Source organism: Crocodylus porosus, unplaced genomic scaffold (genome assembly GCF_001723895.1).
Source record: "Crocodylus porosus isolate Cpor-Errol unplaced genomic scaffold, CroPor_comp1, whole genome shotgun sequence".
Taxonomy (NCBI): domain Eukaryota; kingdom Metazoa; phylum Chordata; order Crocodylia; family Crocodylidae; genus Crocodylus; species Crocodylus porosus.
In genome coordinates this window covers 914114-928457 of record NW_017728953.1, presented here as the reverse complement: position 1 = coordinate 928457, position 14344 = coordinate 914114, and the positions used below count along the sequence as shown (strand labels likewise).

Here is a 14344-nt window from a genome sequence, read left to right as displayed (position 1 = left end):
GTACTGAGAGCTACTGCCGGGGGGCAGGATGGGCCCAGGCCTGTTCCCTGGTGTTAAGCTGTAGCTGCTTCTGGGGAAAGCACTCCCATCCACTTCAGTGCAGAGTCCACATCACACTCAGGAACTGGGTTATTTGCAACACCTGGGGCAGGTAATCCTGTCCCTCCACTTCCCACCCCCACTCAGAAAGCCAAACCAAGGAGCTGGGCATGGGGCCCTGTATAACCAGCCCCTGGTGGCTGCTTCTTGGCTTTGTATAACCAGCCCCCAGTCCACACCTCAGAGGCAGCTGCATCTCAGTCCGGGTCGCCATACAACCAGCTTTTGATCCCCAAATGCCCTTCCTGGGGAAGCAGCAGATCCAACTTCATCTTAATGCCAGGTAGTATGAGAACAGTCAGTTTGTGGAGGGGAAGCACACAGCAAAGAGAGGGGCTCCGAGGGATGTAGAGCGGCCGAAACGGAGACAGCTGATGCTGTAGAATGAAAGCTGCTTCTAAAGGGGAGTCAGTAGCAGAAGAGGGGCAAGTAAATCATAAGAAGTGGGCGCTGGCTGGCACTTGTCACACCGCTTGACACCCAGAACCTGCAGGTCACGACTGGGGCCCCATTGCACTAGGCAGTGCCCAGATCCCCAGGTCAAACTGGGGCCCTGGCATGCTGGGCACTTCACACATGCTGCACGGATTCAAAGTGAGAGCGAATCCAAGAGCTGAAGCAGGCAAAAGACTGGAGGAAAGAAAGGCAAGGACTTTGCCTAGAACCGTGGTTTCCAACCTGTGGGGGTCCACAGACTATGTCTAAAGGGTCTGCCAAAGATGAGTCCGATCAATCAAAAGTCTGTGAATACCCACACTTACAATTCACTGGAATCTGCATCTCCATTTGAAATTTCCCGGGGGGTCCACACCTCCATTTAAAATTTTTTAGGAGCCTGCAAATGAAAAAAGGTTGAAAGCTACTGGCCCAGCATCATTCGCCACAAGTGCAGAGCTAGGGGATACAGCACAGGCAATCTGGCATCTGTCCCCTGCCTCAGCTTTAACCCACCCGGCCCCTTCCAGAATGGGGACAGACCAGGTCTCCTGGCTCCCAACAACACCACTTAAGCCCATTAGAAAACAGCCCTCCCATCCTCCTCCTCCCACTGGGCACAGGAGAGAGGGCAGGCGTTTTGTCTTGGGGACCAGACGCAGGCATCCTGGAAGCCCGGTTCTGTAGCCACCTTTTCCGTGGGAGCTCCAATCAGTCTTCCTAAGAAAAGGGCTGAGACAGACGCCTGGTTCCCCCCTCAGCCGTGGGAGGCGAATGGGGCTGGGGGCTCGCAGCAGAGAGAGCCGGGCTAAGATACCTGGGTTCTCTCTTTACTCTGGGAGGGGATTGGGGGCTAGGGCACGGGCAGATCCAGGAGTCTGGAGAGGGGGATGCAGACCTCACATATAACCACACGTGACGCGTGCCCCCGGAGGCCGACATTGCCGGAGCCCGCAGTGTTGGCAGTGGTGGGTAGCAGCAAGCAGCAGCTGATCACAGGGTGTGCACTGCCAATCTCGGGGTGCATGTGCACACGTGTGCACCCCCTACACGTCACCAGTGCATATAACACAACAGACACTCTTTCCAGTCAAAGAGGATCTCAAAGCTTTGCTAATATGTTAGGGGCCCAGCATCGTGCTATTCATTTGGCGATCAAACCCAACACAGATACAATCTTATTGGAATGGGCACTAATTTGGTAATGTCCCCCTTGCTTGTCTTTGCCATTCCCTCGAAGCCCAGCACTACGCTCCAAGCCTCAAGCTAGTGCTCCTCTAAGGGCCACAGTTAATTTTGCCTAGCCCTAGCACGCTGGTACGCTTCGGCTCCCTTTTCACGTCAATAGCTCTGGAGACACAGACTCTCTCTACTTACCGTGTCTGTGTGACCTGAAAAATATCTCTCTATCCTCATTTGATATAGCAACTAATTGAGCCGACGAACAAGTGCCAGTTTTAAGACTCCTCTATATCGTGATGGCAGCTAGAGCACCAAAAAGAAAATAGGGGAAAGTGTTTTGTAACACACAACTTACATGCCACAGACCTAGCAACATTAATACGGAAGAAATTTCTACCCACAAAGGAGATGGATGAAAAAGTAGAATCGAACCGAGGAGAAGAGCTATCCGCCCATTTCCCCATTGGCATGCAAACAGCTCCGTCTGTATTTGACGTAATCAGTGGAGAAAGGCCCCCGGAAAGATTAAGTGATACAGGTATAATTTCCAGTATTTCAAATATCCTTCAGCAAGGGCTGTAAGATTTTTGGTGGCGTTGCTTACCAAGAGTCAGGCTGTTTGGGCTTATCCTGCTGTTGCATCCAGCTCTTTGTTTCTGAGGCCAAGTATCCAGGCTAGAAAGCCTGCATGTCCTAAAATACCTTCAGCAGATACTTACTGGTCATCTAAATCTTTGCCATAAAATCATGACTTGAGAAAATTATCGTCCGCAATAGGATTTTTATTAGTTTCCCAGCATCCTACTCCGATTGTCTCATGCCAGGCAGGGTGCAAAGTGTCACAAATGCACGGGTGGGTTTGTCTGCCCCCACAACTTGCACTCACCTTCACAACTGCCTCAGTGCTGCTCTGCTTGAAGAAAAGGAAATGAGCCGTTAGCCCAACCAAGGGTGGTAGGGTCAAGGGGATGTAGCGCTTCCACTCGGAGTCACCCGCTCCAGTACTACACTGACAAGTTACACAGAGAAATAAAGGTTTATTGAACACCCACCACACACTATTAACCACTCAAGAAGGCTGCTGTGGATCTGGTCTCAGCACGACTTACTTTCAACCCAGGAAAAAAGGTTGACAAGAGTCCAAAAGAGCTGCCATCGTAACACTATAGTACCGTGATCCTTGTCACCCCCCCCGCACTCCAAAATGTAGGCTAGAGTTGAGGGATGGGATTGTGTCAAGCCCAATGCACTTGTCTGAAACAAGCTACGGCTGCCACAAGATCCCCCCAGGTTCTCCTCTGTTTCTAAGCTTCTGATAGTCCTGCAGGGGAAGGAAAAAGACGGGCTTTGCCCCAAACTCCCAAAGCCACCTTTGCCTCTACGGGCTACAAAATCGCCCGTGGGAGATTTGTCCAAGCACCGTGTCTGTCCATACCTATACACCACTCAAGATGCAGCGTCGCTGGGGGAGGATGCCTCCGCCCAGCATGGGTTTTCTGGAAGGCGATGGTAAGAAAGACGCAGGGTGTCCCAATATATTAATGTGCTAACATGTGCAAGGCACCCCCCTCAACGGTGCGCTTCCCACGTGCTGCACCTCGACGGCGGGTGGGTGCGGAGGGGTGCGCGGTTGAGGGGCATGGAGGGGCAGGGGACGCATCACCACCGTTGGCGATGGCAGCAGTAGAAAAACCACTACTATATAAAGGGCGATCATGGGGGGGCTGACTGGGGTGTGTCCCTCCATGTTTCTTTCCTTGCCTTCAGTAAACCAAACCGGTGACTAGACCCCATTTCCCAGGAGCCCCTGCCCACACGGCTCGGGCTAGTTTCCATGGACACCCCACGGGCCCCTGGCACGGCTGCCACCCCAGGCTGCTTTGCCAGCTAGCATAACCACCCTGGAGTGCTTTCATTAACCCTTCAGAGCACATGGCAGCCCCAGGTCCGGGGGGGAAGGGTAGGGGTGTCGTGCCAGGCTGGGTATTGGTGACTGAGTCATGCCAGGGGCCCCCGCACTGGGCTGTGGCTCCAGTACCGCGCCTGGCAGCCTGACAGTGACAGCCACCTTCTCCCCACAGGTGAGCGTCTCCCTGCCCCCATGCCCTGCCGCAGTCCCAGTACCGGGCGGCTATTCATATTTCAATAACCATGGGAAGCTGGAGCTGCCTGCAGGGAGACCCCCCCGCCTGCCCCACCACACCCTCTGCCACCGCATCCTCCGCCCTGCCACTACAGACAACGTGCTTAAGAGACAGAGAGAAACTTTTGTGTTGCAATGAAAATTTTATCTTTATTCAAAGAAACACTCAGCGGTAGGTATCAGGAACACATCCATCAGCCTAGAGGGAACCGACTCCATCAGCAGCATCTGTAATGTGTGCAGCCTGGCAGTCCTGTACGAGGACTGCCCGACCAGCGTCTCCATGCTCATGGTGTGGGGTGCCGTGCACTGCCCACCCATGTCCCGCTGCCTCCTGCAATTCCTCAGCCCGAGACTCGCTGCAAACCTCTCCCCTGGTTTTGCAAATACTGTGGAGCATGCAGGCTGCCACTATAAAAGCCACTATGTTTTCTGGCTCCAACTTGAGCCTGTAGTTCAGTGACCTCAGCCGTGCTCTGAGGCAGTCACAGGCACGTCCAACAGCCATCCTGCATTTGCTCAGGTGATAGCTGAAAGCCATCAGCTGCAGGTGAGGGGAAGAACAAAGCAGCAGGCTGCAGTTAATGAATAACTGACCAAGGCCAAAGAGCAAGTCAGGATGAGAGATAGCAGAAGGGAAGATTCCTTATCGCAGGGATATAGATTTCAATTGACTGAAGTAAAGACTGACAGGTGATTGAGAGACCAGGGTCAGGCAACCTAGGGATAAAAAGCTTGAGCTAAGGTGGTCCCTCGACCCCCTTTCCAGGACCATGAAAATCTGGTCCGCTCAGTTCCACTGAAACAAAAACATTTCAATAAAACCAACCAGGGATCAATTATTAGCATGTCTAATTGGCCATCTATAAAGACTGGGCATGGGCTAAGCAACAAATTGGACTTTTCCCGAAGCCCATGGGGAAGAAACCAACCCAGTGAAAGTCCCCAGGGAAGCAGAGATGCCGGGCCAGCGACCTACTTGTTCTGAATCCAAGGTGGCCTAAGCATTGCCTTTACCAATACAAATCAGTCTTTGCTACAGTAAAATCCCTGTTTTCCGGCATTCTACTCGTCAGCGACTCTAGTAACCGGCACCGCACCACTGCCATCCACCACCCCGCACTGCTGCCACGTGCAAGCTGTGTGCAAGCCCCCCCTAAACTCCTCTCTGGCTCCAGTGTTTTTAGATAACCGGTACTTTGACATTCCTGGCACCCGGCATTCCCCACTCATGCCGGATAATGGAGATGTTACTGTATTAAGCTTTTGAACCGCGATCAGAACGGTCTCGTTGATCAGCTAATTTCACTCCTAGCCACAAAGTCAAATCAAGGACAACACATCAGGCGACCTTAACTAATCTGCACACACGCTCCCCTCTGGGAAAGGAGTGGTTAGGATTTCAGTTCCTTTGACACACGCTCCTTCGCCTACACACACTTCTCCCCAACTTACACAGCCCCTTAGACATTCAGCAAGTAACAGGCCATTTCAAAATGCATTGAAGAAAGTCCCACTGCCTTTTGATGGAGGTGGCCACTTCCAACAAGACAAACCAGCCCTCTGGCCAAACAAGTGAGACTCGTTTCAGAAGTCACAAGGTTATTTTCTTATAACACCTTAATATGGGGAAACGGGACAGTTTTATACCCAGGGAGACGGAAATCAGCAGAGAGAACAATTATAGAGAAGATGAATAAAAGTGTGCTCGATGATGGTTTATTAGCCCCTACAGAATAATCATGGAGCCAAATGGCTTTGGCACCAGCAGGCAGGTCTCAGTATTCCCAATGGGAGATTACAACGTGCTGAATTTCACCCAGGGAATGTGCTCATATTTTTCACACCCTTCCACAGGAGAGGCAGGACCTGCTACAGGCTGCACCTCCTTCACACCTGCTACCCTGTTGCACCCAGAAAAGGGACTCAACTGCTCCCTGGCCAGAGGCTCCTTCAAAAGTGCAGGATCCTTGCTGCACAGCAATATGTGGGAGTGATGCCTCGAATGTGACCAACTCCTGCTCCCGAGAGTTAGCAACAAGCCCTGGATTACAGTGACTCCTTTGGAAAGGGAAGTGTCTAGGAAATCACAGATATCTGCCCTGGAAACGGTTCTGGGTCTGGTCTGCTCCCATTTCACAGCTCCAGACAGCATATAGAGGCCAACCGCAGGAATATAATGCTCAGTTCTGGGGGTTTTATAAGCAGAGAATGCAATGAGGCCCCTGGCAGTGAAGAGTCCCAAGAGAGGCTGAGAAGCAAAACCATCCAAACCAACTCTAGGGGTGGTAGTAGTAGCTCCTTGCAGACCCCAATAGGCATTAGCAGGCCTGAGAGAGGGGTTATGTGGTAAGGAGGAAAGTCGAGGTTAGGGTGCAGGGCAGGCAGTACTTCTCACTAACCTAGTGAGGAGGGCTTTAAACTAGTTTTGCCGGGAGATGGAGACCTAGGCCCTGAGGTCAGTGGGGAAACGAGCGACCCAGAGGAAAAGCAAGCAGGAGGGGGCAACAGGGGAGGTGTTTTCACAGTTCCTGAGAAATCAGGGCAATCAACCAATGCATGGAGCCTGGGAAACAAGCAGGAAGACAAAGCTGCAATAAGTCCCACGATAGTCCCTGGGTGTCATTTGGAGCCAGTTCATAGAAAGTTAGGGATGTCTTTGGGGGGCGGGATATCTCATTAGGAGGGTACTTCTTCACCTGATGACCACTTTTAGACTGCACGGCTGATGCATAGATCGTCTCCTCACACGTTTTCTTAGCATCTGGCTGGGCCACTGCCTGAGGTGCTTCCTCTTAGCCCCTCCCCACCATCAAATCTTGGGGGCCAGCATCTGGATCCTTTGGGGTCTGCAATGACCTACACAGTCCGAAGTATGGGTCAGCTTTTTCTGCAGCACCAGCATTGCCTGAATACAGCCCTGAACAAGTAGAGCAAGTAGAGATCCCCAAGCCCTTCCTGCACTGCTTAGTTATGGATGCTCCTGGGTGTGGAGGAGCTGATGCCGGGCCAGGTGGCAGGACTGGGTGAAGCTCTTCCCACACTCCAGGCACCCATGCGGCTTCTCCCCAGTGTGGATGCGCTGGTGTCGAGCCAGGCTGGAGGACTGGGTGAAGCCTTTCCCACACACAGAGCACCGATGTGGCTTCTCCCCTGTATGGATAAGCTCGTGCTGGGCCAGGTGTGAGGAGTGGCTAAATCTCTTCCCACACTCAGGGCACCGATGTGGCTTCTCTCCTGTGTGGATACGTTGGTGCTGGGCCAGGTGGGAAGATTGGCTAAAGCTCTTCCCACATTCAGGGCACAAATGTGGCTTCTCCCCTGTATGGATGTGCTGGTGGTCAGCTAGATGGGAGGCTTGGGTGAAGCTCTTCCCACACTCATGGCACCGATGTGGCTTCTCCCCTGTGTGGATGCGCTGGTGCCGGGTCAGGCTGGAGGAGAGGGTGAAGCGCTTCCCACACAGAGCGCACGGATGTGGCTTCTCCCCTGTATGAGTGAGCTGGTGCCGGGCCAGGTGGCAGGATTGGGTGAATCTTCTCCCACACAGAGAGCACTGATATGGCTTCTCCCCTGTGTGGATACGCCGGTGCCGGGCCAGGTTGGAAGAAAGGGTGAAGCTCTTCCTGCACTTGGTGCAGCAGTACTGACGCTTCCCCTTTTGTACGTGCTGGTGCTTGACCAGGTCTATGGGGTACACAAAGCTCTCCCCACACTTGGTGAAGCAGTGGGGGAGCTCTCCAGAATGGGTCTTGTGGTGAGCAACCAGGGTTGAGAGGCAAGTGAAGCTCTTTCTACAGTTGGTGCATACGTGGGGCTTTTCCCCAGCATGCCTCAACTTGTGCAAAGCCAGAAGTGACTGACAGTTAAAGGTTTTCCTGCATTCAGAGCAGGGGTAGGCTCTCCCCCTTTTCTCGGTGGTGAGTTTCTGCTTCCCGCTGAGGCCCTCCCCACTGGCTTCATTTGGATATAGCGTCTCTCTCCAGCGGAACTCCGCCTGGTGGCTCTTCAGGTCTCGCAGCTCCAGAAATTCTTCCCTGCACCCAGGGCTTTTACTGGGTTGTGTCCAATCTCCACTCTCACACCCAACTGAAGACGGTACCTGATTCACTGCTATAGTCTCCTTCTGCTTTTGGGGTCTCCCCTGGCTCTTGTTCCATTGGTTCTTCTCAGGTCTCAGGGCATCCTTCTCACCCAAACTCCCCAGGGAAGTCCATGCTGGCTCGAGTTTTGCAGACCCTTCCACAGGAGGCTGCTCTTCAGCTCTGCTCAGTAGCCAGGCACCTCCTGTGGGGGGAAGAGAAACTCTGGATTAGTCTCCACCCTGCTGCCAAAGGGCAAGCACTGCTGGGATCCCTTCTGCTGGGATGGGTTTCAGAGCAGGACTGGACCTTGGCACTTGTGTTTCCTTAAGAAAACAAGGTCTTCCTTCCAAAACCACAAGTGCTGGGGGTGAGGGAGGGGCAGGTCGGTGTGCCATGCTAATATTCTGTATTCAGTGGATTTCAGAGCCAAATTCTGTCCCAGCTGTCAGCCCCACCACCTCAGAGTCTGCTAGGAGAAATATATGTGGGACATGAGTGTAAAGACAGTATTGGAACGGCTTCGTGCTCTAATGGGCCACGGATGAGACCAGAGACATCTGCTTAAAGGAAGGATGAGGCTCCCTAACAGCTAGGCTATCCCACGGCACTGGTGGTTCCACGGGGACATGATGCCGAGCCCTCTACCTGACTGGGCTGACATGCTCCAGAAGCCAAGGTACGGTAGTGAGACTGCTCTCCTGTGCTCACCCTTGATCTCTGGCAGTCTTGACAGTAGCACCTGAGTACAAGGGTGAACAACGTAACGGTGGATTTCTGGGGCTTGTCAGCAGTTTTGGCAGGGGCTGTGGAGCACTGCCTTACATTGGACCAGCTGCTTCTGTGATGCACACAAATGCTGCTTATGCTTGGGAGAAAAAGCCAAAATGTTTCATCCCTCATCCTTCCAAGAAATGTTCTGGGAGGTGAGGACTTAGAGCTCTGGCTCTTTTTTATTTTTTGGAGGGAGCAGGGCTCTGCTTCCTACCTGCTTCCAGGGAGAGGTCTGATGTAGGGAACGAGCCCATGGAGCTTTCCTCTGCTGATAAGTCCCAGGTGTCCTTCATGTCACAGGAATCTGCCCCAGGATAAAGGCCTTGGCACATTAACTTGCACATGGACTCGGTGTTGAGTTGCAAGCTTTGTGACACTCAAGTCCCCAGAGATGAAACAGGAAGGGGAAGATTCTGGTGCAAACCAGGGAGTACTCACTTGCCCTCCCCCCCAGCATGATAGCTTGTGAATCCCACCCACCCCGTGGAGCCATTTAATGCAACCTTAGACCATGATCACGTCTCTGGGTTCCAGCCCCAACCGCTCTCCTATCCAATAATGGCTACACAGAGCTTCTGCCGACCATGCTGATTTCCACGAGGGACTACAAATCTCATCATGCCCAGGAAGAGGATGGTATAGGCATGGCTACCTTGGGCTGGGGAATGAACTCTTACACTGCTCAGTGAAGCTGGAAACTATAAAGATCATGGTATCCCAGGGAAACCAATCTGTGCCTAAAAATCAAGATAGCAAACTTGATTGTTCTCTAACAGCCATAATTAGGGGGAGAAGAAGGGAAGAGTTGCTTGTCTCCACATCATTGAATTCCATGGAACAACACCTGCCAGGACACACTGCAGTATGGATGGGCAAAATAGTGGATCCAGCTGGTGGCTGGACGCATTTCCCAGAAGCCCTTGCCCACATTACACTGGCCAGTCTCCATAAAGACCCCAAGAGCGGTGGGGCTGTCACAGACAGGGTCTCTGGTCCGAGTGGTGCAGCCAGGGCACGCGGCTGGGCAGGGAGCTGCTCCGTGGCGGGAGCTTGTGGTGGTGCCAACACAAGCCAGAGCCAGGGAAGAGCCACAATCCACTGCCTGCACACCCCTGGGGCAGTGGGTCATGGCTCTGCCCCAGCTCTGATCCATGCTATCACTGCCGCAAGATCCTGGCCCCAGAGCAGCTCTCTGCCCAGCCATATGCCCTGCCATCGCCACTTGGGCCGGGCTCCATCCATACTCTGGGCTTGCAATGCAGTGGTCCCCAGAGCTCCTGGGGTCTGCATGGAGACAGACTGGAGCGACGCGGGCATAGGCCAGACTTTGCCTGCCCCCGCATTACAGCATAAGCTATTTGAGGTCAGCAACCCAGAACGGCAGCCCAGGGCAGGTCTGCAGTTTCCGGGTCCCCCTGTCACTCTGGGTATGGGATATTTCTGAGAGAGGGGCCACGTGGAGGGGATAGCCACAAGTAGGCTGACCACACGGAAATCACCCAAAAAGTCTGGGACACTGTCGCCTCATCCCCCGCCCCACGCTCTCACTGGTCTGTGAGGGTGGGGCTGTGTGCTTGCCTGCTCGCCTGCAAGGTGCTCTACTCTGCTCCGACTCCCGCCTAGACTGCACCCTGCACCCCTGAGTTTCTGGGACGCCCATTATAATTCTGCACAGCCAGCCGGGACCAGCCTCGGAAATTTGGGACACATGGTCACCCTAGCCAAACCTCACCTGGCAACAGGTCCTCGGGCCTTACGCTTCCCCCACAGCTGTCATCATCGCAGATCCAGAGGTCCGCCTCCCCTCGCTGGATGCGGCAGATTACGTCTGGTGTGGCACCTCCGTATCCTGTTTTGGAAGTGGTTAAGGAGCGTTTGTGACTGGGTGCTGGATGAAGAATAACCAGCCAAAATCTGAGGGATGGATCCAATGAACTCAAGGTTTCTACTGGGGTGGAGAAGGACGAGGGAGGATGGGCATTTAGGATGAAAGAGAAGGCACCGCTGGGAGAAGCCTTCAATAGGTGACAGTCCTCGACACCCATGTAAGTAGAGGAATGGTCACAGGAACAAAGTAGCAGCCACTCGGGTATAAAAAGGGTACAAAACTGATAGAGTCACCAGGGACAGGGGTGGAGAGGCGGAAAGATACAGCTGGGACTATCTTTGATGTACCATTGTTAAGAGACACGGGACACACTTGTGTAATGGTTAATATTTATCTTATCGAAGTAATTCCAGGCAAAGAGGTAGAAATGAGTTTATTCTCAGTGAAGGTTTGAAGTGGGGACTCGGCAGCGAAAAGCATCCATGACAGATGGCTGACAACGAACCTTTGTTTCCCTGGGAGCAAAGGCAATTCATCATCAACAGGGCACAGGAAAGGATGATTTTTTTAATAACTGTACATGCAACTGAAGCAATCATCCCATCCAATGGTAGGATCATCCAAGGAGGGGAGATGAGTGCACAAGTTGCCAGATGCTGCAGGGGTTAGGACAAAGCTCACGGGAGTCATGGATATGGATTAAAGAAGGCAGAAAAACATTTTTACAGCCTGTGAAACCCTATAATGCGGAAATGATCTACAGCGTGTTCCAAGACAAAGACAATCCTGGAACCGCATCTAAAAGAGAGGGCATTCAAGACAAATAGACCGCACAATGACTAGGAATAGATATATCGACACCGTGAAAGTGTGGTATCTTGTGAGAGCCAAGGGGCAGAACAGAGACTTAAAAATGGCAGATATTAGCTTGTAAGACAATGCCTGAGCTCTGTAGCAAAGTCACCCAACGGCCTTGTTATTATAATAAAGAGGTTGATGCAGATGGACTTGGGATACAGCGAAGAAGTTTGCATGTTTAGCTGCTGACGTAGTTATTAAGTAAAACCCAGGCATGTCAGGAAAACCAGGCTGCAAAACCTGTGAGGAATGAAGGTTTCATGAGACTGGGGATGAAAAGGAACAAGAGAGCAAAGACAAAAGGAGTAAATACCAGGTTTCCAACGACAAGAGAACAGATAGTTACTCACTAAAAAAATTAAGGAAAATGTATCGCAGCCAGAGTCAAGAGGACCACCACAATGAGTGCGAACCAGCTTGATTTTATAACAGGAGAGGAAAAAACGCTCCAATACTTACAAGATAATTGCAGAAAATAATAAAAAGCTCTATATGGTCCTTATGGAGTTGGAAAATGCATTTGAGCGCTTCCCTGAGGAAGTCCTCGGGGGGAAGTAGAGGGAAAAGAAAGCATCAGAGCAGCAAACTGACCTAGTAAAAGTAGAAAACCCCAAACCGCCACACAAACCCAAACAAGTGCCTGTTTTAGAGATCATCTGGAAACAACAACTGGTTTTCACCAGGGCCCGCACCTAGCCCACTTCTTTTTAGCACTGCAATGGGCATCTGATGTGAGGAAGGACGTTAGGAGCAGGACAAGCAAACTTTTGAGAATGGCAGTGAGACTGAGAGCACAGGTCTCAAAGTACACGCAGCAAAGCTAGAGTCTGTGGTCTATGGGGATGAAGACGTTAGGAAGGGGTATGGATGGACATTTCCAGTGACTCCTTCTTAGAAGTACCTGGGTTCCACCGTGCCACTAGAGAAGGAGTTGAGAAAACGCTTAATCCATCTGTTGTAGCAGCAGAGGCTGGTACGACTTCCATGAACTTCTGTTGGGTCATAACCAAAGAACAAGAAAGGGGATTTAGCTGGCACTGAATTCGGCACACTAGGATTATTAAATGTGTTTGGACAGGACACACCAGACATGAGAGGATGGAAATCAGAGTAATTCTCCAAGGAGTAGTTATTAGTACATTTTTATACACAATGAATTGGAGGTGATACAAACACGCTGAGAAAGCAAAGGGACATTGTGTTGCCATGAAGCTGCTAATATGGAAGCACCGGAAGTTGCAATAATGGGGAAGACTCAAGCGCCGGCAACTGCGCCGAATGAAGGAGGATATATATATCATTATGAAATGCGAGAGAGGCCTGATCACTGACAGAGCAGTGGGGAGGAAGCAGATTTAAACCACCAGCCGAAAGGTCCTGAGGATGAGACTGTTGAAAACCAGGGAGACAACAATAAACTTCAGCGCTCGCATGGCTCCACGGAGAAGCAAGAAGCAGAGCTTTACCCAGGGAAATGAGGGCATGGAAATTCCTCAGCATCTGGTCCCGGTAAAGCCCCTTGTCTTCATCTCCCAGCAGCTCCCACTCCTTCCGCGTGAAGTACAGCGCCATGTCCTCAAAGGCCTCCCGGAGCTGCAGTCACAAAAAATTATACCACGAGTATCTCCTGGTCCAGCTGCCTCCAGCCCCCACGGCTCTGACCTGTACTGACTCTGCACTACAAATATTTGAAGCGTAGCCAGGACAGGAAGGGGTGCAAAATTCCCCATTATTCAGCTGACTTGTGATGTGGATGCAACTCTGTGGGCATCCGAGTTAATGCCTAGCTCACGTTCGGTTTGATCGGTCCTCTGAGGCAGCTGTAGCAGCTTGTCTAGAGGTAGAGATGCATGGGTCCATGGACTCTGACCTGGCCTTCCAGGGTTGGCACCACTGGCCATCTGCACTGGGGAGCGAGCTGCTGCTAATGCCAGCGCGGGGAGTTTGCAGCCCCTGTCACTGGTGAAGCCTCCTCTTGCTGTTCTTCAGGTCTCTGCACTCCCCAAATTCTTCTCTGTGCCCCTGGCTCCTCCTGGGCTCTGCCCCAGCTGCACCCCCACACCCAGCTGAGTCCTCTGCCCTGCTCACCTCCATGCTCTCCCCCTGCTTTGGAGGCCGGCCCTGCCTTTCCTGCAGTTGGCCTGGCTCGGGTGTCAGAGAGCCCCTCTCTCCCAGTCTCCCTGGGGAAGTCCTCTGCAGCTCCCAGTTTACAGGTGCTTCCTCAGGAGGCTGCTGATCAGCTCTATCCAGGGTCCCTGCACCTGTTGGGTGGGGAAGAAAATCCACGGGTTAGCCCTGGTGCTGCTGGCATGGGGAAAGCCCTGCTATTCACCTGTGCTGGCCTGTAACTAAGACAGCCAGAGGCTTCAGTGTGTGTGTGGGGTGGGGTTGGGGGGAGAAGGAGGACTCAGAAATCCCACAGCTCTTTCTAAGACATATCCACAGGCACAACACTGGAGATGAGCCCCAACAACTCTGTCCCAACTCAGGGTGGTGACCACGGCACCATGGCAGAGCCCAGCGGGGCATCGCTCCGTGAGAAAGAAGCTGGAGGGGCGTTGGTACTGTGTCGGCACCCACATATGAAGGGGAGGAGGAGGGGGAAATGTGAGGGCAGTCTTCGCCAGGGTGTGTGAAATGCTCCCAGGGCACTGGGAGAACAGGAAAAGCTGATCTGTCGAAGCACTGACCCCGTCACAATGTTCTGGCAGAGATTTCTCCATTGATGGATGGATGGTACCTCCTAGGGCTGGAGGGGGTGAAACGCGGCTCCTTACCTGCTCCTGGGAAAGGGCCTTGTCTGGGGCACCAGCCTGAGGAGCTTCCACCTGCCGACCACTCCCAGGTCTCCTCTGTTTTGGGGGAATCTGCAGCGGGACAGAGGAAAGTGGGGAAACCCTTTTCCCTGCCATGTGCACACATCCCTGGCTTATTAGGCACCGA

General features: G+C 52.6%; 2 protein-coding genes across 3 annotated transcripts in view; both read right to left on the bottom strand.

The window, feature by feature from the left end:
* The window catches only part of LOC109324414 (zinc finger protein 570-like), a 42896-nt gene that overhangs the window by 27121 nt on the left and 1431 nt on the right, over nucleotides 1-14344 (bottom strand). For both annotated transcript variants that reach the window (XM_019556410.1, XM_019556411.1), the window contains exons 3-4: nucleotides 14179-14268; nucleotides 8774-8779 (exon numbers count right to left, since the gene is read on the bottom strand). In XM_019556410.1, the coding sequence (XP_019411955.1) occupies nucleotides 8774-8779; nucleotides 14179-14268 (96 nt within the window). The remainder of the gene's footprint in view (nucleotides 1-8773; nucleotides 8780-14178; nucleotides 14269-14344) is intronic.
* Nucleotides 5703-9074, bottom strand: LOC109324420 (zinc finger protein OZF-like). The gene is made up of 2 exons (XM_019556421.1): nucleotides 8930-9074; nucleotides 5703-8146 (listed from the first exon to the last, which is right to left on the bottom strand). The coding sequence occupies exons 1-2, from the start codon at nucleotides 9057-9059 to the stop codon at nucleotides 6831-6833; spliced, it is 1446 nt and encodes a 481-aa protein (XP_019411966.1). The 5' UTR covers nucleotides 9060-9074; the 3' UTR covers nucleotides 5703-6830.

Coding starts and splice junctions, on each gene's coding strand:
- LOC109324420 (XM_019556421.1), bottom strand. CDS start 9,059: ATGTGCAAGTTAATGTGCCAAGGCCTTTATCCTGGGGCAGATTCCTGT. Junction 8,147..8,929: donor AGACCTCTCCCTGGAAGCAG/GTAGGAAGCAGA, acceptor TTCCCCCCACAG/GAGGTGCCTGGCTACTGAGC.